At 43.7% G+C, this 26,902-nt stretch overlaps 1 protein-coding gene across 1 annotated transcript in view; it reads right to left on the bottom strand.

Annotated features, from left to right (window-relative positions):
• ARID2 (AT-rich interaction domain 2) overlaps nucleotides 1–26,902 on the bottom strand; it is a 1,386,754-nt gene that overhangs the window by 672,383 nt on the left and 687,469 nt on the right. Inside the window, exons 9-10 of the mRNA XM_078675715.1 lie at nucleotides 10,939–11,035; nucleotides 10,653–10,862 (exon numbers count right to left, since the gene is read on the bottom strand). Of these exons, the coding sequence (XP_078531841.1) occupies nucleotides 10,653–10,862; nucleotides 10,939–11,035 (307 nt within the window). The remainder of the gene's footprint in view (nucleotides 1–10,652; nucleotides 10,863–10,938; nucleotides 11,036–26,902) is intronic.

The following is a 26,902-nucleotide window of genomic DNA, read 5'->3' as shown; positions in this document are numbered from 1 at the left end:
TTACCTCGAATGGGATTAGTACCAAGAGCCCTTGGGGTGTTTCAGCTGCCTGGCCAACAGTCAATTCTCTTTTTCATACTTCTCATAAAATGGGTTTTATCTCAGTGTCTCAGAATATTGGAAAGTCAACCTAGCAATACAGGCTGCAGGCTATAACTGAGAAGCCCTTGCCATCGTCCTGAGAATTACAGAGTCTCAGCCACCCACAATGTCTGTGCTGAAGAATCCAATCGCTCATCTCACTCCATGCTGCTGAGAAAGACTGGAGATATTTCTTATGTTCACTCATATAGCAGAATATATTCATTCACCATGTGCCTGCAGAAGGCACAAGTAGACTAACAACCAGCTGCAGCTAGAGGACATCCATAGTTCTGTGCAGAAGAGGGGCTGAAGTTAAGAATCTACAAGAGAAATGCTCCTTGACGCAAAAAATTAATGTGCAATTCCTTTCCACAGGGTGCGAGAGTATCCATTGTTTTGCCAGAACATAGTTAGTTATGTAATCCTCAAAAAATTCCTGTCCCTAATCCCTCATGTCACGTTTCTCAAGCTTATCAAATACTGGGTTAGTTACAAGATTGTCACCCTACTCACTACCATTATCTTTCCCATATAAAGAAAAGTCCTAGAGAGATCTCCTGTTAGAGCATAAACCAAGCTAACTGCAAATGCTAGATCTTGCAATGTAAGTTCAGCAAACACATTTTGACCAATTGTGCCCACGAGCTTCATGCTTTTCAGGGAAGGCATACCCTTAATTAAAACTGTGATATTGCCTTTCCAGTAAGCTAGTCACAATGGAAGGCATAAGGAAGGAAGACCACACTTACTGGCATGAAACATCTTCTCCACAAAGAAATGCACTTCATTAGATAAGAAAGTATCATTCTTAAGGTCGCAGCCGAACAGATTTCTAGTTCTGCTGAATTCATTATTAGGACACAACTTTATGTTATTTTTTTTAATGTAAGTTTATGAAGCGGTGTTTTCAGCCAAATAAACTTTTTAGGTTTCATTTTGGCTAACTGGATATTAATAAAACTGTACACTTTGTGACCCACACCATCTCACAGTTTGAATCTCAAGTTCGAAATTTCATTAAACGTTCGATACAACAAGTGACTGCAATTAGATGCCCTGCTTAAATCGATCAATTAGCACTTGGTCGGACCAGGGACGCACCCAGATGTTTGATTGGATAGACCATTTGTTAGAATTTAAGAGGCCAAAATGCTGGTATATTTGACCAACTAAGTTATCATTGCACAACCTTTTTCTGTAAGCTTTTAGAATTAAATATGGGTAAAAACAACAAACCAATGCTTGCAGTTAAATGAGTAATTGTTTATTTTAGTATCAGAAACCCAGATGATCTATTTAAAAATGTGGCTACTTCATGGAACTTTCAGTTCGGTTCTTCTTTCTTTCTTCCTATTCACTAAATTCTTACATAGTGCCTAATTAACTACCATATACGCATTTTATTTGTTGCTTCAATAAGATGCAATAATGCCATTGTGGAGGTTTAGCGTGTAACTGGGGAAGCATTTAAAAAAAAAAAAAGGGAAAAAGAGATGTCTGCTTTGTGACTAGTCTAAAAGTAACAGGCAGTTTCCGAGGTAGAGTTCCCTATTATGTATAAAAGGACATATGTTACTTGTAACTACACTTCCCCAGCTTTGATATCTCTTTGCATGCAGCCCTATCTCTTTCCTTGTCTAAGAGGACCAGTTTTGACATCAACACAGCATGGACATAGCAATAATGTTTTAAAGGTGCCAATCAGCACTATAATAACGTCTAAAGCCACTGGGTGAGGTTATTTTCTCCACCCGAGTAGATCTTTAAATACATTTGGCACATACCACTTGGCCTTCATGTCCTATAAGATGGAAAGCCTGGGCTCAGCTAGAAACCCTTGCCCTAGAGACCCTTCCGGAAGATGATCTAGTATCGGAACCACTGCAGGACACCAGTACCAGAGCAGAAATATGACCTTGATATTATAGTGGGCGCAAATCGTCCCCAACACAAAGATTAAGATTTAACAAGTACTTGCAAAGCTAATACCTCGCATTTGGGGACATTTGGCTCTGTAAATGGTTTTTGGCGAACTTGCACAGCAACAATGATGATTTGCAGCATAATTAAAGATGAATACATTTAAAATAAATACAGAAAAATTACATTTAACCAATTTAGCAACGCCATTTTGTAGGTGCGCCCACTATGCATGTATGCACCTACAAAATAGCACAGCTACTCTATTTTCTATTACCGATCCAAGTTCCATTAATAACTTTTGAAAAAAAACATGTGAAAGCTTTCTTTTTATAAAGCGCACAGGAAAGGAACATGGGGGACGTAAGCAACATGGTGGGACGTAAGCAACACAGCGGACGGGCTGGAGGTGGAAGCAACACAGAGGGCTCAGGTGGGGGGGAAGACAAGGGAAGGAGTGGAAGCAACAAGGAGGCGGGTTGTGGGCGAAGGAAGCATCACAGTGGTGGGAGAAAAGCAATTTGGCAATATAGCATATCATGGATTTGACAGAGAGAAGCACACAGGTGAGAGAAGAACAGAGTGCGACAGAAGGAGGGAGAGAAGTACATGAGGGAGACAGCTAGAAAACATATGCACTCTTGTGGTGCGCTTGAATAAAATTGGACTGTGAAGTGATGCTGGGACAGTACAGTTGTCAGTGTTAGCAGTATCCTAATTCAGCAAATAAATAAAACTGAGAATAGAAATACACATAATTTAACCTAGCCGTCTTATGGGTGAGTTGGCCAAATTTGAGCCAATCAGAAGAGTAGTTAAGAGCTCCAGACATCCTCAGAGAGACCAAGTGTCTGGTTTCTCTAGTTTGTCCTAAGGATCTACTGGTAGCATTTTGAATGGAGGAGGAAGGTGGGCACATGAGAATCTACAAAAGATGCCAGCACTGAAGAACACTAGTTATAGGTAAATAACCATTTCAAGCACTGAATCATTCATTGATTCACAACCTTTATCTAAAACTACCAAAATATAAAATACATCATGTACATCATGCATAATGCACCAGAGGCATGTAGGCTCACTTTAAGAAAACAGGTTGCCAGCACCACGTGTCCAACTGCTGTCTCTGCTTTCGGCTAGAAATCCTGGCAATAATTTATGTTGAAGGTATAGATTGAAGCCCAAGTGGTTGCATTGTACATGTCCATAAGAGGCACTACAGTTAAGAGTGTGGCTGAAGCTGCTATGCCCTAAATGAAAGGACCTCAGCCTTGCGACAGATAACTTCCATCTTTTGCACAGCATAAACTGAGGTCTTGCATGCTATGTCCTGTTATGACAGATGGCAGCCCTTTGTTAATCAGTATGAGAGTTTTTTTGCACTGCCAATATAAAATTTCAAACAGTCATTCAACTCTAAATAATGTATAGTTTTTCCTGCAAAAGCAAAAGATTGCAAAAGATGCTTTAAATGAATATTTTCAATGAGATGTAATGAAGTTGCCTCAAGAATCTGCTGAGTGTAACCTTGCTTTTTTCAAACCAAAATTAAGCTATTAAGCCAAAAGGTGGCTTAATAGAGAACAAATGTATTTCATTGTAATGCTTTGTTGATGTTACCACTAACAGAAAAGGAATTTTCAGGAGATCATCTAAACGGAGATCTTACGGCTAAACTCAATCGGGTCTTTCGTAAGTGATCACAAAACTGGGTTTAGCTTCAAAGCAGTTAAAACTTTTACTAGAAAAGGAAATGTACTTTTATAGAAAAGGAAATGTATGAAATATATAAATTCATTCACTACTCTAGTTAAGAAGAGAGAAGCTGGGCCACGAGATGCACTGGAGTCCACTAGATAAAGGAGGTACAGTAAAATTGAATGAGGATGCATTGAAAGCAGATCAACTTTCTAGAAGCAGCCCGAAACAGAAGCATTTCCATTTCAGTGACATTGTGGAGTTTATGGGATACAAAATTAAATCATTACCAATAACATGTTATTCCTAACCGTAATGTGGGATGATGTCTCGATGTCGTGAGTTAACTTTAACTACTGCCCTCTTTCTTGGGGGTTTTAAGTCTCTAGAGTGTTTATACACGGGTTCTCCTAGAATAAAGACCAAAGAGACAGATTAGGCACAGACTTCTTTCTGATGAGGTAAAGTGCTTCACTGAAAGTTTGTCCTCTTAAAGGAACTTTAATCAGCCAGTCTGTTGAGATATGGAACGACTTGCACACCTAGACAATACAGATGTGTTGCTACTGGTGTTGGGCACTTCATAAAAACCCTGGGTGCTGACTTGAGGACCGATGGAAATGCTATTTTCAACACCTTGGATGTATGGGCTCATGAAATTGTGCATCCTCTAGGTCCACGGACTCTAGAAAGATCATTGTGGTGTATGGTTTGAAGGCTATCCAGAAGTGAGGTCACCGAATCGGTTTAGTGCTCTTAAGTCTGAAATGGGAAACAACTCCATCTTTTTGCATATTAGACAGAAACTTGAAGAGAATTCTCGTTGTCGCTGAGCTTTCGTCACTGGTTTTATGGAGGACTTTCGCAATAGCTTTATAACTTCTGACCATACAGCCTCTAGATGTAGGTGAAGCTCTTTTCTTGGGGGCGTTGCTCATTGCTTTGCTAGGAATACTATGGAATCTCCATGATTCATAATATCTAGTACCCTGCAATTGGATGTAATTTGTTGCCCAACTGCTATAAATGTCTGAATTGTTCTCCTACTGGCATAGGAGATGAGTGGGCAGACAGACTGCAAAGACGTGTTTGACAAGGCATGTCTTGGCACTTAATGGATGAGGATTCCTTGCCTTTACGTGCTTGTCTTACTTCCTGATTACAGCCTTCAATATTGGGAAGATGGTTGTGTACATGAATATCATCTTTGTCTGTAGGATCGTGAATTGCCTTGTGTAACCTTTTGATAACGAACCTCTTTGGGCATACGACTGCCATCTACATTATTAAGGCCCTTTCATTCATTGTAAAACATCCAGTCATATTGCTGTTTCACCTTAATACCACTCTAGCCGCCAACTGTCAGAAACATATTTGCCTATATAATATGGTGCAAGCATTAGGTAATTTCAAATATGTACCTGACATCAATCCATTCCCATTTTCCATGGTGTCTAGATCACTGCCCTCATGGTCTGTCCCAACAAACAAACTTGCTGGATTCAGAGATCATTTTAGCAGCAGCGGATATTGCAGAGTCAGTTTTCTCAGGTTTACAGGTCACACTGGTGCTTTAACAAGGAAATCAGAGCAGGAAAAGTAGGTGAATATTCATGGCTCAAAAAATCCACTCGCCCGCTCGATATGGCGAGCCAGATTTAATCAGGACGAGCTATTTTTAGGGCCTACTCACCCTTTCTGGCAAGTAGAAAGACTAACTGACTTTTGACATCCGTCTCTGAAAGCGGAGCAAATGTGACAAAGTAACAAGACTTAAAGGCCTCTTTATTACTCGCAAAGAGAATAAGCAATAAGGATGCCTTTAAATCTTATCTTGTCACATTTGCTCAGCTTCCAGAGGCAGAAGTCAAGTATAATACAGTTCGGACAAGTACATTTTTCAATTACTAGATCTGTAGGTCTAGTAACATTTTTATGATTTTTCAAACTCAGATATTGCATGCATGATAATCCTCCTTATGGACAGTAGGGCCTTGCCAGTACAATTGAATAAGCCATAGGTCAAGCAAACATTTGTGACGTCCCGTCACTGAGCATCTGAAATCTGTAGACATCGTGAGATGGCGAAACTCTAGATGTGGTTTCCAGGCTTTCAGTGGGCCAGGAGGTAAGTAGGAGTTACTGGGCCCACTTGTGGTGGCAGAGGCCTTTTAATCCCGATGTCCCGGGGCACGGCCTAATATGGATCGCGCTCAAGCACCTCTTCTGAACCAGACTCTCAGTTAGGTAGTGTCGGATGAGCAGTAATGGCTCCTTCGGGGGCCGGGGGGAGCACAGATACCGATCCGTGAACACAACTAGTAACTCAACGTGCAAGTAGCGCGAACAATAAATCAATGTCCATTCAAATGCTTGTATTCATATAAAAAATAGCATTTTAATTCTAATTCTGTACATGCAAAGGTAAACAACATTTAAAAGCAATAACACAATCCCCTTGAGGATGCGGCTCTAGTAGTTCTCAGACCATTATCTGTCCGACTAACATTCATGCAACAGGCTTATGCTTAATGTTATTCCCCATACACTGATGGCTACTTGCAGGGAATGTAAACAATTAGGCAATACCCAAGAGTTCTCCCCTCTGATTTCTTTCCGACGTTTAGTCACAAGAGACCATCGGGTCGCAGTACTGATCACAGCATGTCCACCGGGGCCTCAAAGGCCCATTTCATGGCTTGCCCGCTCCAGTCGTATGGAACCCCTAGCAGCGCCGCAAAGTCCTGCTCCAGTTCGACAAATTTGGGATGTGCACGGTCAAAAGCGTCAGCACTGGCAGATGCAGGCTATCTCCCCCTAAAAACACTACTGGCAGGGTATGGAAAAACACTACTGGCTGGTTCTAGCAATCGAGGTTGATCTTGCTAAGGTGATCACACAGTAAGTTACTATTCCCTCCACAAGATGAATGGGAAAGAGATTGATCTACTTGCCCTGATGGGGCTCTGGTGATGTCCTTTGCTCCTAGGCCTTCCTTCGTTGCAGTTTGCAGTCAGGGGGTCGGGCCCACTTGGGTCACAGCAGTAATTTCTCCATCCCAGGCAGCTGCCCGAACCCTTGGCCATAGCGTCTCCTGCAGCCCTCCTGGCATACAGGGGACACCGCCACGGCACTCACAAGTCCGGTCACGCTGATCTGGCATAGTTTTTCATGGTGGCCCCCTCTCCAGCACATGGGGCCACCCACCACAAGGTTGTGCATACCCGTCCTCCACACAACCCCTGCTCCTTGTCTCAGTCCCCAGCAGACCCTTGTGGCACACGGAGGTCGCCTTATAAATCCAGCACATCGGCTACTGCTCGATCGGTGCAAAAGCAGATTCCTCACACTTGGAGTCCTCTCGATGGCCAGCCCCCGCTTCCAGATATGTGCATCAAAATGTTAATCCTGGGCTTCCAGCCCTATACTTTTTGATTCTATTATCAGTCCCACCTCTCTCTTCCAGAGATGTGTCCAGGCCCCTTCCTTGTGACCTATCATTAAATCAAAGAGCCCTATGAAATGCACTGAGAAAGTCATCCTGCCGTACACGCCCCTTCCAGCTTACATGAATGCAGCAATATACAAATCTGCACTCAGTGTACATTAACATTACACTTACTGCACAGCACTGTTATCCTCATGTATTATGATACCACAGCATAATTACATCCAGCAAACACATTCAGTCTCCGCACACTGTTTAGTACTGCAGCCTTTCTATATTGTACCAGTGTTATTTTAAAAACCCACACTGGCAGCATACACACATTTATCATGCACGACTGTACCACACTTTACCACTTGTGTAGTGTACTTCTTGCGAGCACATATGCACTCAGAACGTTTCCATCACCCACGTCCTTCCACATTTACCTGATGTGGGTTAGGGGTGAGTTAAGCACACAGCAGCGGTACATTTTAAAAAGGGGAGGGAGTCTGAAGGCCTCACTCAAGTGAAGCAGGATAAAAAGGTCCTGTTCACTACTACTGATCACCACACGGTATGATGTCTCCACAGCACTTCTGCTTCTTGACTCCTGTTGCAAGCGGTAGCACTCCACCACTAAGAGGGCACCACTTTGGGTGCCCCTCCAGGCCCACCAAGACCGCAATCTGTAAGACCAGTCTACGTCATGGCGCACACGCATGATCCATGTTCACCTATGACAAACAAATCAACATTAAGGATCCAGGTAACAGTGCAGTTGGGCACTTGTGGAACGTCACTTAACATGCCGAGGTTTTTTTTGTCCCAACAAACAGGAACTAGATTATCCCATTACTGGTCCTACTGGAACCATGTCCACCTGCCAGCAGGTTGATTCATCATTACCATCAGAAGCAGAGTCTTGACCGGCATTCTTTCTTGTAACTAAGGTGGTTGGTTACTAGCCCCTTTTTAAGAAAGTATCTGAAGAGATAGCATGGAATAATACATTGTTGTTACCTACACTGGCTGAACTGGTAATGGCTGCAAATCTGTTGGAAGAGCCTATGGAAGATAGTCTGGAGGGGCTGGATGTTGTCTGGTCTAAAACTCCTCCATCCAATATTTCGTTGAATTGAAGACGTTCACAGGTAACTGCACCATCTAAGCACCTCAAACGATTAATTTTGCAGTCTAAGGAGGAAACCTGGCATAATACATTTGTTCTTAGTAACTGCAATCATCTATCTCCTCTGAGTCACCATGGATGTAATGAATGTTTGAGGTCATGTGGGTTGTCTGCCTGCAAAGCTGCATCAGACAGCACATAGTCATTTGAACAGCTTGAAACCTGACTGCCACTTCGGTCACTGATGTGATGGCTGTATTCACCTTAACTAAGGGAAGAATAGAAGTGTCATCCAAAAATTGTTTAGATGGCTTTATCGAATTGGGAACACAAACAAAAGATACCAGCATCAGTGAGATTGGCGCATGAGGCAATTACTAATGTAAGTGCCATTATAAAGATCTAAAATAATGTCTACATGGCCGGAGCCAAAGCTGTGATCGTCATCTAAGTTTCCCTTTTCCTTTAAGGTTTGGCAGTCAACCGCTAGTGTGACCTTGGTCTTTGACAATGTGGGTGTTGTCAACAGTATTCACCCAGTGCATATCTCATTTCGTCAACAGGATAAGTATAATTGGCGGCATGCTCGTTGTCAATCAAGTTTTAGTTGGCAGAGAAACTGCTTTCCCCAAAAGATTAGTTGTCATTGGTGCTGTGCTCGTCATTAACTAAGTCTATCTCAACAGTTTTGCTGTTGATTGAGAGAAGCCAATGCTCACTTCCAGTACAGTTATCAACAAGAAGGATTTGGTTAAGGACCTTTTGCCCGATCACATCAACAGCGAGATGTTTAATGGTAGAGAAGTCTTCTTTGACAAGGAGTGCACAAAATAATCAGATGTCAATTTGGTTTTGGAATCCTAAGTTGAGACACCACTATGACCTGGTGCTTGCCTTTTCATGGCAACCGCAGAGAGTTCCTTTAGCAGGGGTCGCAAAAGGGTCTGTGCCTGCAACAATCTCCTGAGAACTGACAAAGTACAATGTTAGCTTTTTAGCATTTGCTCTCTTCTCTGAAAATTGCCCTGGAGATCCACGATTCAAAGTCTGCAGAAGATGACTCTCTATATCATTGAGAATCATTGCCCAAGATGGGCCACAAATGAGGCAGTCTTTAGACCCTTAACATGTATGCATTTGATGTGGGATTTTTCAGTGAAGATCTTCCCCACTCAACACAAAGAACATTGCTTAAAAAGAGAACAGAAATGAATGTCTTGGCAATAATCTTTGATAAATCAATAAAAAAAGACTGCATGCCAGAACAAAGTTCTTATCTTCTGTAGAAGGTGTACATGAGGGTGTTGGAGGAGAAAAGGACAAAAGGATTCCCTGTTTCATATAGACATGCAGTAGAAAATCTGACAGCTGATGACTGAGGAGGATTGGAGCTTCAAGTCCCTTCACCCAATTAGCCGATGTTCAACCTACAAATAGGTGTTTTCAATGCTATTACTTGCATTGGGAATACGGACTACAAGGATTCCCAGCCTGACACCGGGAAGTCATTCAAGCAGGTAAATCTATGAAAGATTCAGTCCAGTACAGTAGAAGGCAAATCATCATGTAGCTCCATTCCCAACCAATCCTTCATTGGGAGAGGAACAGAGCTACCAGGGAATCCCCAAAACTAATTTAGCTCTGTGAAAAAGGCATCATTCTCATCATTCCATCAGTGATTGAAATTAAAATTTCCGAGAACGAAAGCTGCAATAGCACAGAGCAGTATAACATCATATTCTGTCTCCGTTACCTACAATTATTCTCCGAGGCCACTTGACGAATGTAAACATTTACTGCAAACAGCTGCAGCGTTTTATTTTTTTTTTCATTGTGGTGCTACTGCACAATTTTAGTGAGCAATTCAGGTCTTTCTGAGTAACTCAGTAGCCTCCATCTGCTAACACGTATGTGGCTAAGCTCAGAACGTTGATCCACAAAATAACAAAACTTCTGTTAAACTGCATGTATTTTAAAAACTTGTTAAATATCCTGATCAAATTATTGTAGTCTTAATCAGTTAGCATCAATTACCATCCTTGCACTTTCAAAGAGCATATTAATATTTCAAATAAGGGTGGCCGACCAGCAGCACTACTCAACAGTACTAAAGAACAACAGTTAGCGCTGATGCAAGCCAATCCACCAAATATCATATAGATGTAATAAGACAGATTTGTTGATGGTAACTGCATTTTGTCAGTAAGGTACGAGTTTACATTTAAATTGCCAACTTGAATACCAAATATTTGTTTGAAATAAAATACAACATGACTTTGAATGCTTCACCTAGGGCACGCTACTTTAACTGAGTAACTAGAGCTAAATGCTTAGGATTATGCATCTTCCAACATGTGACGTGTTTAAAGCAAATCAAAACCTTTTCCTCACCTATGCTTTTCTCCACCTTAGCAATCTTCATGCAGGCCACTTCACCCAACTCTGTGAGCATATATAGCACTTCAAGGGACGATATTACCAGCAGAACATCCGGCAAAGTGAGATGGCACATTATCTCTCTGTAGGAATCCTGATCCACATACTCACAAATTAAAACCCCATTATCTTCAGCTTTGCAGAGATTCCCCAAGATTTCCATACCTGAAAACAAAATATTTGATTTAAGCAGGCGTATTTGTCCAACATTTACAAAATATGCCTTTGAGAAATAGCTTACCTCTCATTTTCAAGAATCTGTCTCTTGACATTAGACATTTTGTAATAGTATGGAAAATTAAATGAGTTGCTTTAAAATCAACAGGATCCAACTGAAGCTGAAAAATAAGGGAATTCAGTAAGTCTTTACCATTGCTTCACAAACATCGGCATACTCACTAAATTGTATAAAACCAGCATACTTTTGTAAAGCCCGCTTAGTTCAACTTCTGTTACCAATTAACAAAATCCATGATTTTACTGCTTTAAAGTCAGAAATTATATGTATTTGTAACATACTAACCTTTTATTGAGTCTCTTGTATCAATATGTCACCTCTGAACCATGAGGCTGGTAACTCAATGACTATTATGACGGTTTCCCTTTAGTAGCACTACTACTCCTTTAGGACACATCCTAGAAGGCATGTTAAGCAATCTCACTGCAGTCACCTCCGATTCTTTCAGGCAGAACATGCTCAAGTATGCACATCATTTTAAAGAAATATTCTGCTGTCACACATGAATCAATGAACATATATCGATGTAATACAAGGACAGGTTTCTTAACCGCAAGAGTAGTCATGGAAATCATCAATGTTGATGATTGCTATGATAATTCCTGATGGTCTAATGGAATTGCTGAGCACTTTCCTTTCACATCAAATAAAAATAAGAAATTGCACTATAACGGTTTTCTAACCAAAAATAAACATTTGTAATCTTTGCATTTTATTTGCAGACTCTTACACAGATTTGTAAATAAAGAGGACAAAGGTTCCTTTAACTAAAGTATACAAAAAAGTGAAGGATGGAATTATTTTGCACACCATGCCACTTCAGTTTGGATTAGCCATATGCAAATTACTCTTCGCCCTGCTCCAAATATGCATATCAGTCTAGACCCTGCTCCAATGGGTACAGTGCAGCCCGAACTGCAAAGCCAGGGCATCCCTGAACCGCAACAGAGGACTAGTTTTGCCCTGATTAGGTTCGGCTCATCAGTCAGGTATAACTTGGTTCCAGTGACACAGGGCGCATAGGACCCAAGTCTGGGCATGCCCGTATCACTTGGAGTGAACGACGGTCCTGAGCTGCTTATGTTCCAGTTACAGTCTGATATACACTATGTCAGTGTTGTAAACTTATTTTATGTTACTTTCTGTATTTCCTCTCTATGATTCTTCTCCTCTCTATGTATTGTTTTGATTCTAGAATTAGTGTTCTGACTTGCTAGGCTCAGGGTTCTGCTGGGTCAGTTTGCAGACTGGTCAGCAGGCGTTGGGTCTATATCCTGCTGTGCTCCTGAATAAATCTTCTATGCAATTCTACTCGTGTTGGAGCATAACTTACTACAGTCAGACTGAAAAAACATCTTCAACAATTAAACAGCAATACAGTGTCACTTTCTTTTTGAACAATACCTTCTAAATGTAATGATAGTTTCTTCTGTTCCTCTGCAGAGATCATTCCAACGTTTAATATACCGAGAATAAAATACCTTTTTTCCACACCTTTTCATTACTAACGCCCCAGATTAATCTCTTAGTACCATACTTAAGACCCACATGGCTGTATGAGGCCTTTGACTTCATGTGTTTGTGTGGTCAAATGTTTAATTGTTTGGTTTAAGGAGAATATGTTCATGAATTAGAAATAACGGTCTAGCTGCAACTGAAAGATTTCTAATGTTTGCCAGTGTATCGAGTTAATTCATCCCCTATTCTATGTAGTTTGTCGAATACAAAACAAAGGAGGAATGTCAGAGTCTAGCTTAGTCTTGCCCACGGACTGAACTTTTCAAGCCATATTTCAGGCCAAATGTTAAGTACTTGGACTTATGGAGTAGTTTATGCAATTCTTGTCAGTGCCTAAAAGGCTAACTAAGCTAATGTCTCATCGACATCGCCTTCAGAATCCATGGCGGGGCAACAATTTGTTCTAGGTGCTACTTATATTGTGCTGTGGAGAAGACATTTTTGAGACTCCTTAAGCAGCTCACTGGAAGTAAGGGATTTTCAAATCTTGGAGTTAAAGAAAGTGGAAGTGATGATTTAGAGCTACAAATTACCAAATGAACTTTAAAATGAATTGCTCCATAGGCTTTTGTGCATTACTTGTAAAAGATTCCCCAGCAAGGGTGGCATGCTCGTAGACGAAAAGAGGCGTTTGCCTCACTCAAACAAACCTTTCATAGGACACCTGACGAAATTGCTAAGGTGCTAGCTAGGCTACGTAAGAAATTACCTTAAAGGAACAGATTATTTGCATTATGAAAATTGTCACTGTGTTTGTGAAGTCTGCTACAGATGTGATTTAGAGTAAATGGCGAGGGAGTGGCTGCAATTGCTAAGGAAAGCATGGCTACATCAGAGTGAAGTCAGGCAGGAGGCAGGCCCCTGGGTTACTTAGGTCCCTGTTCACTAGACCGAGACAAAATAATTTTGATGTGGCCACTCCGCTTACTGATGTCTGGGAGGGAAATGCAGTGAGCCTACCTTGACACCAGGGTCAGACTGGCTCGCTGAGGGGTTCCAGGGCCCTGAGTTTTGATGGAAAAACACTGGCTACGTTCCAGGATATCAAAGTGGAAACCTGTTGAAGCTGCAAAGGATAACGTGCTACTACCAATATATATATATATATATATATATATATATATATATATATATATATATATATATATATATATATATATATATATGAAAAGAAAGTTCCTCCTCAGCTTGCTCTGCGCTCGCAGACACCGCCTCCACGCCAGCAAAGAATAAGGACCGGACCAGCAGAGTCAGCAAGATGGTATTTATTTAAAACAAAAACAGAACCAGCGACGCGTTTCGGGCCAAAAGCCCTTGGTCACGCTCATATATATATAAAGACATGTTCCTTTAACAATAGTTTTGCAGTGTCATGCAATTCTATATTCACAAGCTTTGCATTATTAGTCCCTCTAGTTGGTGGATCAAGAGATGTATCTTATTTTTCAAAGTGTTTACTCTGGGCATTGACCATAGGCGGAATCATTATGACTCGCGATGAAATCACACTGAACTATCTGTTAAGAGAGAAAAGGGTTAAAGATCCGGTCACATGCAGCAACTCCGATAAGAAACCTAAATCTCTAGACAGAGGCTCTCTCAACAGTAGGTAAGGAAATTATTCTAAATTATTTATGCCTATTTAATTTTCCTGTGCAGACAACCGTGTTGTGCTGAAGTCACATTTGCCTTTTAAAGAATTTACTAAAAGGGATGTTTCCCTTACTCACACTGGGTGAGAGATTTCATCACAGCACCCTTCTAGAGCGAGGTGGCATATCCGGAACTCGTTAAAAAACTTATTCCTGGAGGTATTTTTGTTTTGAGGGAAGAGGACTATTAAAATTGTATTAGGGCAGAGGAATCGGATTTTATTGTTACTCTTATCTGTCCTATACCAAATTATAAGCAAGTGCTAGGGAGTTTTGGGAGATTAACTATTAGGGTTGCTCCTTTACTTACCCTGTTTCAGCCTTTTCGGTGTATCCTAACATACCCCTGGGTTTTCTGCAAAATGAGTCTACCCTTCTCTAACTATCTCTGCCTCCTTCTAATCCCAAGTTTAAGGGAGAAAAGGTAAATTACTAAACTTATTTGTGAATTCTAACTCAATAAGTACCTAAAAAAAGTAAGACTATTTGCAAAACATTAACTTTACCAATATACTATGGTCACTCCATGTCAAACTGTTCAAGCGGTGTCCACGACTCTCGCCTAGCTGTAGTATCTGTGTTGCGCCTAAGGGCCTGTCAATATGACCTCTGGATCCATCCTGTGCCATACGGCGCCGGTTCCATAAGGAAAATGCTACTTACCAGTATGCATCTGTTCTTGGCATGTAGAGCTGCAGAGTAGTACACTTAGCATTAGATCGCCACCTGGTGTTGGGCTTGGATGATTTCATGTTATTGTCGTCTTGGAAGAAGTCTTTGTAGTCACGAGATAATAATAATAATAATAATAATAATAATAATAATAATCCACATTTGTATAGCGCACAATCACCCGTTAGGGTCTCTAGGCGCTGGGGGCCGTCGGGAAGATTAAGCGAGCTATTGCCCAGAGTCGCATGGTGCTGGGCTAACCTGCCGCCGGAGCCGGGGATCGAACCCTGATCCCCAGATTCCAGCGTCAGTCGCCCTGGCCGCGGCGCCACACCTCTCCCAGATAGGTGACTCCTCCCTTGGACGATAGTGCGCATGGGCATCGGCTCCATCCTTAGATTGTTTTTCGCCATGATGGGAAATGATGGAGTTAATAGAAGTAAAGAAAAAAGATGTCCATGCGTGTGCATCTAAGTAAGATGAAACTGGAACAGATACAGGTCCCGGGGAGGTGGGAGGGCGTGTACAACTCTGCACCTCTACATGCCAAGAGCAGATGCATACTGGTAAGTAGCATTTTCCGTTCGAGGCATATGAGCTGCAGATTGTACACTTAGCATCGATTGTGCAGCAGTGTCTCCCCTAGCGGTGGTCACCTGTATCTGTTGCAGTGGTTTGAAAGAGTTTTAAGGACAGCTTGGCCTACTGCAGCTTGCTGCTTGGCTTGCACATCAACACAGTAGTGTTTAGTGAAGGTGTGTGTTGTAGACCATGTTGCTGCTTTGCATATGTCCTCTAGGGGGATGTTTCCTAACAAAGCCATAGAGGCTCCTAGTTTGCGTGTTGAGTGCGCTCTAGGAGTAACTGTTAATGTACGTTTTGCTTTTTGATAGCATATTTGTATACATTTTACAATCCACCTTGCAATCCCACCTTTAGAGATGGGGTTGCCTTTATGAGGTGGAGAGAAAGACACAAACAGTTGTTTTGTTTTCCTAAAAGACTTAGTCCTATCTATATAGTAGAGAAGCGCTCTTTTAACAACTAATGTGTGTAGAGCCCTTTCTGCCACAGAGTCTGGGTTTTGAAAAAACACCTGTAACTCTACAGATTGGTTTCAATGAAAAGGAGTTATGACTTTTGGAAGGAATTTTGGATTATTTCTTAAAACCACCTTGTTACGATGTAGTTGTAAAAATGGTTCTTGTATTGTAAATGCTTGTATTTCACTTACTCTTCTAAGAGAGGTAATGGCAATGAGGAAAGCTGTTTTCCACGTGAGGAATTGCAGTTCACACTTATGTAAAGGCTCAAAAGGAGGTCCATGAGTCTTGTAAGAACAACGTTTAGGTTCCATACTAGAGAAGGTGGCAACCTGGGAGGGATAATTCTTTTAATCCTTCCATAAATGCTTTAATTGCAGGCACTCTGAAAAGAGACAGATGTTGTCTATTTTGTAAATATGCTGCAATTGCTGCAAGGTGTAGGCTTATGGATGAATATGCCAAGTTACACCTTTGTAAATGTAAAAGGTAACAAATGATATTCTGGATGGAAGCATCCAGGGGATCGATTTGGTTATTGTTGCAGTAAATGGCAAATCTTTTCCATTTACCAGCATAGCAAGCTCTAGTAGGTCTCCTGGCCTCTTTAATAATGTTCATACAGTCTGGTGGTAGGTTAAGATAAACAAACTAAGACTTCAGGAGCCAAATCGCCAAATTCAATTGATTTGGGTCTGGATGTTGGATGTCTCCATGGTTCTGCGTTAGCAGGGATGGAGTAAGTCGTAGCTTTTGGTGTGGAACTAGAGATAGTTCTAGCAGTGTGGTGAACCACGGTTGACTTGCCCATGTGGGAGCTAATAGGATTAGTTTGAGAGACTGTTGTCTGAGCTTGCATACTACTAATGGTATTAGTGGTATTGGCGGTAAAGCGTACGCAAATCTGCCTGACCAGCTCATCCATATCGCATTGCCCTTGGACAGCGGGTGTGGAAACCTGGCGGCGAAGGTTGGGCATTCTGCGTTTTTGTGTGTGAACAGAACAGAATAGATCTATGGCTGGAAGACCCCACTTGCGAAAGAATGGTTGAAGAACCTGCGGATGTAGTTCCCATTCGTGAATTTGATGTGTCTGCCGACTCAACAGATCTGTTATCTGATTTTGAACCCCTGGAAGGTGCTCTGCCAACAGATATATGTTCTGTGGAATGGCTCATCTCCAAGTGTTCTGTGCGAGCTGGGACAGTTGTAGAGAGTGTCCACCCTCCTGTTTTTGTATACAATACATGGCTGTCATGTTGTCCGTCCGGATCAAGACAGCTTTGTTCTGCACTAGTACTTGGAAAGTCTTGAGTGCTAAGAATATTGCTAGCAGCTCTAGATGATTGATATGGAACAATTTTTGTTGACCGTTCATTGTCCTTGAGTTGTATGATGTAGGAGATGGGCTCCCCATCCTTTTAGGGATGCATCTGCTGTGAGTCCTAGTTGTGGAACAGGTTCGAGGAACAACCGCCCTTTTGTCAAGTTTTTGGTGTTCCACCACTGCAGAGAGCGATGTGTGCGGCTGTCTAGCAACACCAGGTCTGTTAGTTGACCTTGAGCCTGGTTCCACTGTTGTGCTAGACATTCCTGTAACGGACGCATCTGTAGTCTTGCATATGGCACAATGAAGATGCAAGATGCCATCATGCCTATTAGTCTCATGAACACTCTGGCTTGCAGAGATTGTTGCTGTTGGAAGGCTGTGACTAAGGCTTGAATGCTCTGTATCCTTGCTGGACTGGGATACGCTAGAGCCGTAGACGTGTTTATTGTAGCCCCTAGATACTGATGTATGTGAGAGGGCTGCAGGTGCGACTTGGCGTAGTTGATTGTGAACCCTAAGTTGTGCAATGTTTGAATTGTCCGCTGTGTGTGTTGAACACACTGATTGGATGATTTGGCTTTTATGAGCCAATCATCTAGATAAGGGAAGACATGTATTTGTTGTCTCCTGAGATGTTCTGCTTCTACTGCTAGGCATTTTGTGAATGCTCGTGGTGCTGTTGTCACTCCGAATGGAAGGACTTTAAACTGATAATGTTGTCCTTCCAGTACAAATCTTAGATACTTTCTGTGAGCAGGATGTATAGGAAAGGGAAAGTAGGCGTTCTTCAGGTCTAGTGTTGAGGAAATCGCCTTGTTGCAGCTGTGGGAGCACTTGTTGTAAAGTGATCATATGAAAATGATCTGATTGTATGTAATGATTGAGGGGTCTGAGGTCGAGAATTGGTCTTAGTGTCCCGTCCTTCTTGGGAATTAGAAAATACAGCGAGGTAACCCCTGTTCCTTGTTCTTGTAAAGGAACTATTTGTATTGCGTCCTTCTGTAGAAGTGACAGCACTTCTTGCTTGAGCAGAGTAAGGTGTTCTGTAGACATTGGATGTTGCCTGGGCGGTATGTGTGGAGGGGTTGCTGTAAGTTCTAGGCAGTACCCATACTGGATAATCCGTCATACTCACTTGTCTGTTGTGATGGAGTTCCAGATAGGCAGGAATTGCGTTAATCTGCCCCCCACAGGAGTGGATGCTGTTGGGGGAGCAGAGGGAAGTCACTGTTTTGTGGCGGAAGAGGTTCGATTACTAAGAGCGCATTTGGAGATCCAACTACCTGTCGGCAGATAAAGCGAACTACAAATTTGCACTACAGAAATACCACACTCTATGTAACACTGCCAGGGCTAATCATGTTAACGATACGATACAGAAAGCTCAGAATCGTCCTAAAGCCCTCTTTAAGGCAGTTCAGGAACTATCGGGTATGTCATGTGCCCCCAAAGCCCCCTGCCTGGATAGCAACCAATGTAATTCCTTGGCAGAGTTTTTTACATCAAAAATTGATAACATCTACGCGGGCTTTGATACTTCATCTTCTGTTTCAACTAGGCCACCATTCCAGCAACATGACCAACTCTCCTTACAGGATGATCCTGAACGACCTTCTCCTCCTCGATTAGATAAATGGGAATGTATCTCCATGCCCGTTTTCCTGAAATTGTTGGCAGAGATTAAATCCGGCTCTCCCCTGGATCCCATGCCTCCCCAGATTCTTTGTAATTTAGACTCTGTCCCTCTGGACTGTATCTTGGCTCTTTTGAATGCATCTCTCACGGAGGCAGTGGTTCCTAACATCTGAAAGCATGCGATGGTGGTTCCACTGCTGAAGAAAGTTAATGCGGATATCAGCAACCCAGCCAATTTCCGACCCATTTCCCTGCTTCCCTGCCTCTCAAAGGTGTTGGAGAAACATGTTAATCGTCACCTCACCACCTACATTGAATCAGCAAACGTTCTCCACCCTTCTCAGTCTGGTTTCCGGGCGGGCTTCTCTACGGAGTCCACCCTTTTGGGAGTCTCGGAGACAGTCAGGCGCCAGGTAGACAAAGGGGAGACAGTGGCACTCATCCTTTTGGATCTGAGTGCCGCTTTTGACACCGTCTCCCATGGCATCCTTTTGTCTGCCTTGAAGTCTGTTGGTATCCGCGGCCCCGCCCTCGCCTGGATCTCTGACTTTCTTTCTCATCGCACTTTCCAGGTTTTCTCCCCGTCTTCTGTGTCCACTGTTCACAACTCCCCGTATGGCGTTCCCCAGGGTTCTATTCTCAGTCCTTTATTTTTTAACCTTTATGTCAGACCTCTTGCTTTTCTTGCTGAACAGGCTGGACTTTCTATTTTTTCTTATGCTGATGATACCCAAATTATTTTCTCTCTCTCCTCTAATCAGCACTCCCCTTCTTCTTCTCTCTGTTCTGGACTCACTGACATCGCCAATTGGATGCTGACTAACAAGCTAAAGCTAAATGGCGATAAAACAGAGCTTCTCCTATTTGGGCCGGATTCCGCTCTCTGGGGCCCGCAACATTGGCCTCAGCAAATGGGACCTCTACCAGTCCCAGCAACTTCAGCACGCAATCTGGGGGTCCTCTTTGATAATCAGTTATCCATGAGACAACATGTGGTCAAGGTCTCGGCCACCTGCACCACCATCATCAGGTGGCTGAGGAAGATCACATGGATGCTGCCTCCAGACACCCAGAAGTCAGTGGTCCAGGCCCTAGTGACATCGCGGCTGGACTACGGCAACGTACTCCTTCTGGGTGCCTGTAAGGAGGTCACCCGGAAGCTCCAAGTAGTTCAGAACATGGCTGCCCGTCTACTCTGTAACCTACCGAGAACAACCTCAGTCTCCTCCTCTCTGCGTAGCCTTCACTGGCTGCGCATAGAATCTAGGACCAAATTCAAAGCACTTTGCTTCATGCACCGTATCAAAGCTGGAAAAGCCCCCCAATATCTTTCCACTTTAGTCCAGCAATACTGTCCCTCTCGCACCCTTAGATCTTCCACTCACTGCAGATTCTCTGTTCCCCGCTTTAAGCGGTCCAGAGTCGGTGGACGCTCATTCTCCCACCTGGCACCTGCGCTCTGGAATTCGCTTCCCATCCCTCTGCGATCTGAAACATCCTATATCAAATTCCGCAAAGGTGTGAAAACCTGGTTGTTTTCTCTGTAACCGATTCCTTAACTTTCGTTGTCCTCTTTTATTTCTATTCCCTAGCGCCGGGAAACCTACGGGTAGCTGAGCGCTTTACAAAATCAGATATAATAATAATTACTGTTGTTAACCCGATCTCTTCCTTTGTTGTTATTCCCTCTATATCCTCCTCTAAAATATCCCTTGTTAGAGGTTGTTTGTGTGTTGGATTTGAAGGACGTTGTATTGTCTGCACCAGTTTGTTTAGAGCCCCCTCTATAGAAGGAGCGATGAAAGGAACCTCTAGTTTGTGTGGACTGTAAAGCTCCCATAGATTTGGCAGTGTCTGTATCCTTCTTCATTTTTCCAAGTGCTGTGTCTACCTCTGGTCCAAATAATTGGTTTTGATTAAATGGAGGATTTAAAATGGTGGTTTGTACTTCTTGTTTAAACCCTGAAATGCGTAGCCACGCATGTCTTCGAAGTACGACACTAGTATTTACAGCTCTAGATGCAGTATCTGCTACATCTAGTGCACACTTGATTGAGGCATTAGAAATAAGCTTGCCTTCTTGTATACGATCATTTGCCTGTGTTTTATATTGGTCAGGTAGATGTTCTAGCAGTTTCTCTAACTGATCATAAAGAGCCCTATCATATCGGGAAAGGAGGGCTTGTGTATTAGCTATACGCCATATGTTGGTAGCATGAGCAGCTATTCTTTTGCCTGAGGCATCTATGACTTTGGATTCTTTGTCTGGTGGGGGTGCCTCGCCGGAAGTTTGTGAGTTTGCTCTCTTCCTAGCATGTGACACAACTAGTGAATCTAATGGTAGTTGTCCTTTATGTAGGTTGGATCTGCAAGTGCAGGCCTATATTTTTTCTCAATTCTAGGTTTCAAAATCCTAGTACGTACAGGATCTTAAAAAATTTCTGGAGCATGTTTAATGACCCCTTTGATCATAGGAAGAGTTTGAACAGATCTTTGCGATTGTTCAAATGTGTCTAATAGAAATTCTTCCTCTGCCTCATCAGAATGCATAGTGACCCCATGGTAAATGGCAGCTCTGTTCAATAGGTGCCCAAAATCAATATTATCCTCTGGGGAGAAGGTTTTGATGGGTATGACTGTGGGTCAGGAATATCTGGTGTATCCTGTGGGTTTGGGTACTCCCAGTCTGTATCATCTATAAGGAATGGGAAAGGCTCATCTGTGTCTATCCCTCTTCCTAAACTATACTCTTCATCATTTTGAGGTGAGTGTGAGGATAAAGGAGGCGAATGTGAAGGAGACATCTGTGGTGAATTGTTAGGAGGAACAGGAGATGAAGGAAGTATAGGTGAAGAAGGGTGCATAGGGGATGTGGCATTGTCCTTCTTGGCAGGAACCACAGGTGTGGGTGTTTCATCTGCCTTCCTTTTCTTGTGTGGTGTAGTGGACACATGACCTGTTTTTGAGTCAATGTAGATCTTTTTTTGCAGAGGATCTGGCTGAAAAAGTTCTTCTCCTTGTGGAATCTTTGTCGGCGCTGATTTTTGCGGTACCGGACGAGGTTGCGGTTTGTCGTTAGCCTTAGGAGTTGTCACAGTGTCCTTTGGCGTATTTTTCGGCACTGAAGGTGTTGTTTTCGGTGTCGTAGGCTGTTTCGAGGGCTTTGACGTGTCGGAATCAGGCCTTGTTGGTTTCGGCACCGAAGACGCTGTCTTCGGAGTGGAAGCTGGTCTCGTCGGCTTCGAGGTGTCCGACGCTGGCTTCTTACCATTGTCTTTAGAAGTCGACGGTTTCAGAGCCGAGACTTCTTTCGGTTTTGGTACCGAAGGGGCTGGTGGGATCGGCACATCCGGCTTGCTTGGTACTGAGCAACCGGACGGCTTAGTTATTTTCTTCGGAGCCGGGCTCGATGACAGGGCTGTCGAAGTGGTTTTTTGGTCGCGACTGGGCCCCGGAGGCGGAGTGTTGACCTTTGCCTTCATTCTGGGTGCTGTTTGTGGTGCAGGGGCAGTAGTACTCACGCGCTGACCCGAAGGTATGGAGTCATCTGAGTCGTCTGCCTCTGATACGATTTGGAGATCATCTAAATCTTCTTCAGGTTCGAGCAGAACCTCCTCGTCGAAGATGTCCACCGGTTCCGGAGCTAATCTCTGCATGTCGTGTGGACGGGCCCTCCGATCTCTGATGGTTTTCTTGGATCAAAAGGACGCGCAAGCTGTACAGCTGGATTAGTCGTGTTCTGGCGATAAGCAGAGATTGCAGAGCTCGTGATGTTCACTGCGTGTAATCTTTGCTCCACACCCGGGGCATTTCTTGAATGGCGTCCTTTCCATGAGGTGTAGGCCTCACGGAGTGGATAGGCCCAACGGCCCGCGTCGACGACCGGAATCGAGCTGATGGAGTCGAGACAATGTTAGTCGGTATCGAAATTAGTTTGGAGAGCTTTGGGAAGTTTTTTGCGCTTTGAAGTGCTGGGAAAGTATATTTCTAGCCGGAGCGGAAAACATTTATCCGAACCCAGTGGTGGAAAAAACACAATCTAAGGATGGAGCCGATGCCCATGCGCACTATCGTCCAAGGGAGGAGTCGCCTATCTCGTGACTACAAAGACTTCTTCCAAGACAACAATAACATGCAATCATCCGAGCCCCACACCAGGTGACGATCTAATGCTAAGTGTACAATCTGCAGCTCATATGCCTCGAACATATAATCACAATGTTACAAAATACATATATTGTAGCAAGTGTGTGTATGTTCACTGCAACAACTCGGCAGCAGTGAGGCTTTCATCTTGTCGTCTAACGCTACTTCATCCTATTTTAGTTAAACCTGGTGGCACAATATTCCTCTGATGCTTCATGTTGCATTCATTTGTTACATAAGTCTTCAAAATGAGTATGCATAAAATTAGAGTAGGGTGGCCATAATGCGAGTGTCATTGTTTAGTACTCAGTGACACTTTACTCCCTCAATATCATGTAATTTCCATTGCTGGCAGAGTTACGAGTCCAGCAGCAATGTGGCATCAGATCTAGTAGTAGTGTGCAACCGAAACCGGATGTTCAGGCCCTAATCTATGCAGCGTCCCCCAGGGGTCAAACTATTTTCTACTTTATTCCCGCTTCCTATTTCTGGATAGTTTTCCCAAAACGTTTGTGCGTTCATGCATGTTCAATATACTATCAGCTAGGCTGGCCTTTTGAGTAGTTAGCGTACATGTGTAAGGGCTTAAGTACACCATAACCAGTTTAGAGCTCGGCCAACAATTCTCAACTTTTAAATTGTGTTCTCTGAAGTCCATACCAAGAGGGTCTATGTCCAATCTCTGCTTAAATTTGGAGCGGAGCTCGGTTTAAGAAAGATCGTAGGCTGGAGACTCTTCCAGTTCCTGGATTGCCCCAATAGTGTGGTAACGCTGTGGCAACAAATGATGGACGGAATGCTGAATAAAACAAACATTCAATCCCAGTCAAAGAGATCAGGGTTAAATCAATTGTCCTTTTGCTCACTATGCTGGGGGTGAATGCTTGACATTGTTCAGCATTCCGTCCATCAATTGTTCTTTTTGCATTTGTCACCTGAGTGGAACGGGTATACCCATACGTGGGTCCCTACGCTCTCCATGCCACTGGATCAAGCTAGCCTTGCTGATGAGGGATGAAACCCTGAAACCAGCCCCAGGAAGCTCGTTTCCGGTCCAGGGAGGACCTGGCCTGGCAGCATTCTGTCCATCAATTGTTCTTTTTGCACAACAGTGCAGCAGAGCATCACTCCCTGTGGGTAACACAACCCACGGGCATCTCTTGTCTATGGCTTCTGTGGCAGCTATATTGAAATTAGTTTGTGCTTAGCGGCCTGTGGTGCGGATATTCATAAGGAACTTGTATTTTTGTGAAAATACAAAGGGGTATGTGTAAGGTTATAGAGTCCTGTAGAGAATATCCACTTATTAATGCTTCCTCATCTAATATTAGCTACAAGCTATTAAAGATGTGTTTTGAGTGCAGGTTCTATGGTGGTCATATTGCAACTGGTGTGTATTAAGTGGAGTGAGGTAATGGGTGCTCAAAGACGACTTGTTCTATTCTAGAACGGCAGTGGTATGTTCAAGGACATCAAGTTCAACTGCAAGTGTGCATGCCATGCGAGTAGTAGGTATTTTTTAATGTTTCTAAGAAGCCTTCCATTATTCTGTGTCCCCTTTTTAGCGCTTATCATTCTCTTAGCCTACACCCATTTAATGTATCACTGAGTTACATGACCTGCATATCAAAGATTGGTAGTTCCGAACAGTTCCTTCTAAATCTCAGAAACTGTTCGACCAGGAGGTTTTGTAATAGTAACTGTAGAGGATTCCCTTCAAACCTCAAAGGCAATTTCGGATCCGTGCAGTTTTTTTCCCTGTAGTTAGTATTAGCCTCTGTCCCACCTCTGACTATGACCCTTAAATTCAAGAGAGCCATGCTAAGAATTCATGTGTCACACCTTCCTCTCCCTCCTAGATGATAAGTACATCTTCTATGTATCATTTTGAACAGTCTGATGTGCTTGAAATATGGGGTAAGTGGACTCGGCACTGTAGTAGTCTCAATATTCTATACAGACAGGGATGTCAGACTTGGTACAGACGCACAAGTTAATACTTGTGTAACGATGTATCTGTAAGAGACATTAGTTAGTGATAGATTTCTTACCTTAGAATATCCCCAGGCGTCAGACTGGATCCGTAAAATTTTGCGTAGCAATACCCCTGCACGCCGGCAGGCGTCGTCCGCGGCTCCGCGTCCATCGTCGTTAGCGCCGGAATGACTTCGTCGGAGTACTTAGACGCCGCCCATGCGCGCTGACGTCAGTTCTGATGCACAGCTTTTCCGCGCCAGATACGCAGAGCCATGATAGAACCAACACTGGTGCCATGAAACTAGGGCCCTAAAATGGGGTGACCTTAACCCTAGATATCGGTTCGCAGAACGGGGAGGATGGGTGGGTCGGTGACGAATCTATCACTAACTAATGTCTCTTACAGATATATCGTTACACAAGTAGTAACTTGTGCATCTGAAAGAGACACGTTAGTGATAGATTCCTTTCCTTAGAATAGATACCCCAGCAATACCAACCCATGTGGTGGGTCTGCGAACCAAAAATCACACCAGAAAGTCCTGGAGGACGGAACGGCCAAAGAAGCCATCCCTCCAGACTTGGCTTTCCAGGCAGTAGTGTCGTGCAAACGTGTGCAGCGAGGCCCACGTAGCTGCCTGGCAAATGTCCTACAAGGGCACTCCTCGGCCGGGGGCAGTGGTAGTCGCCGTGGCCCGAGTGGAATGAGCCTGCAATCCAACAGGGGGCTCCTTCTTAGCCAAGGAGTAACACGCTTGGATACACAAGATGATCCACCGAGAGATGGTCCGCTTGTGCACCGCCTTTCCCTTCTTAGCGCCCACGTAACCAACAAAGAGTTGGTCATCCACCCGGAATTGGCGTGTGCGATCCAGATAGTAAGAGAACGCACGTTTTGGGTCCAGACGGTGGAGCCTCTCTTCCTCTTTCGAGGGATGCGGAGGCGGAAAGAAGGTGGGTAATGTAATGGTCTGCCCGATGTGGAAGGCCGTGACAACCTTGGGCAGGAAAGAAGCTCTTGTCTGCAACACCACCTTGTCCGGATGAACAGAGAGGAAAGGGGGTGTGGAAGAAAGAGCCTGGAGCTCACTCACTCTCCTGGCAGAGGTGATGGCAACCAGGAAAGCAGTCTTCAGAGTAAGAAGACGGAGAGGACAGTTATGGAGCGGCTCAAAGGGAGCGCACATCAGAAATGTAAGAACCAGGTTCAAGTCCCACTGAGGCATCACAAACGGAACAGGAGGAAACATGTGTGTGATGCCCTTAGGAAATCTATTAACAATAAAGGGATTTGAACAAAGAAGGTTGATCAGGCAGCCTGAGAAAGGCTGAAAGGGCAGAAAGGTAGCCCTTGATAGTGCCCAGAGCAGAGCCCTGCTGGGCAAGAGAAAGAAGGAAGAGAAGGACCTCAGAGAGAGGGGCATTGAGGGGATCCACAGCCTTTGCTGTGCACCATGCCACAAATCTGTTCCACCTGCAGGCGTATATCGACTTTGTGGAGGGACGCCTGGCTGCCAGAATGATATTACAGACTCCAGGAGGCAAGTCAAATGACCTCAACTGCCGCCGCTCAATCTCCAAGCTTGTAGGAGGAGAATGGACCGGTTCGGGTTAAGGACCGTCCCCTGTTGCTGCAACAGAAGGTCCTCCCAAAGAGGCAGATGAATCGGGGGATCGACTGACATGCTGAGTAGCTCGGGATACCAGTATCTTCGTGCCCAGTCCGGAGCCACAAGGATAACCTGGGCCCGGTCGCGCCTGATCTTCTTCAGCACTCTGGGCAGAAGTGGTATAGGCGGAAAGGCGTACAATAGACCGCAACTCCACTCGCGACGAAAAGAGTCTCCTAGCGAGTGCTGCCTTGGAAATTCCAACACGCAGAACTGATGACATTGCGCGTTCTCTTCTGTGGCGAATAGATCTAACCAAGGCTCTCCCCACTGGTGAAAGAGGCCTTGCGGCACGTCCGAGTTCAGACGCCATTCGTGATCCAT

The sequence above is a fragment of the Lissotriton helveticus genome, chromosome 1_1 (assembly GCF_964261635.1).
Source record: "Lissotriton helveticus chromosome 1_1, aLisHel1.1, whole genome shotgun sequence".
In the NCBI taxonomy this organism is placed as follows: domain Eukaryota; kingdom Metazoa; phylum Chordata; class Amphibia; order Caudata; family Salamandridae; genus Lissotriton; species Lissotriton helveticus.
Note: the sequence above shows the minus strand (reverse complement) of the source record. Positions and strands in the feature narration are given on the sequence as shown.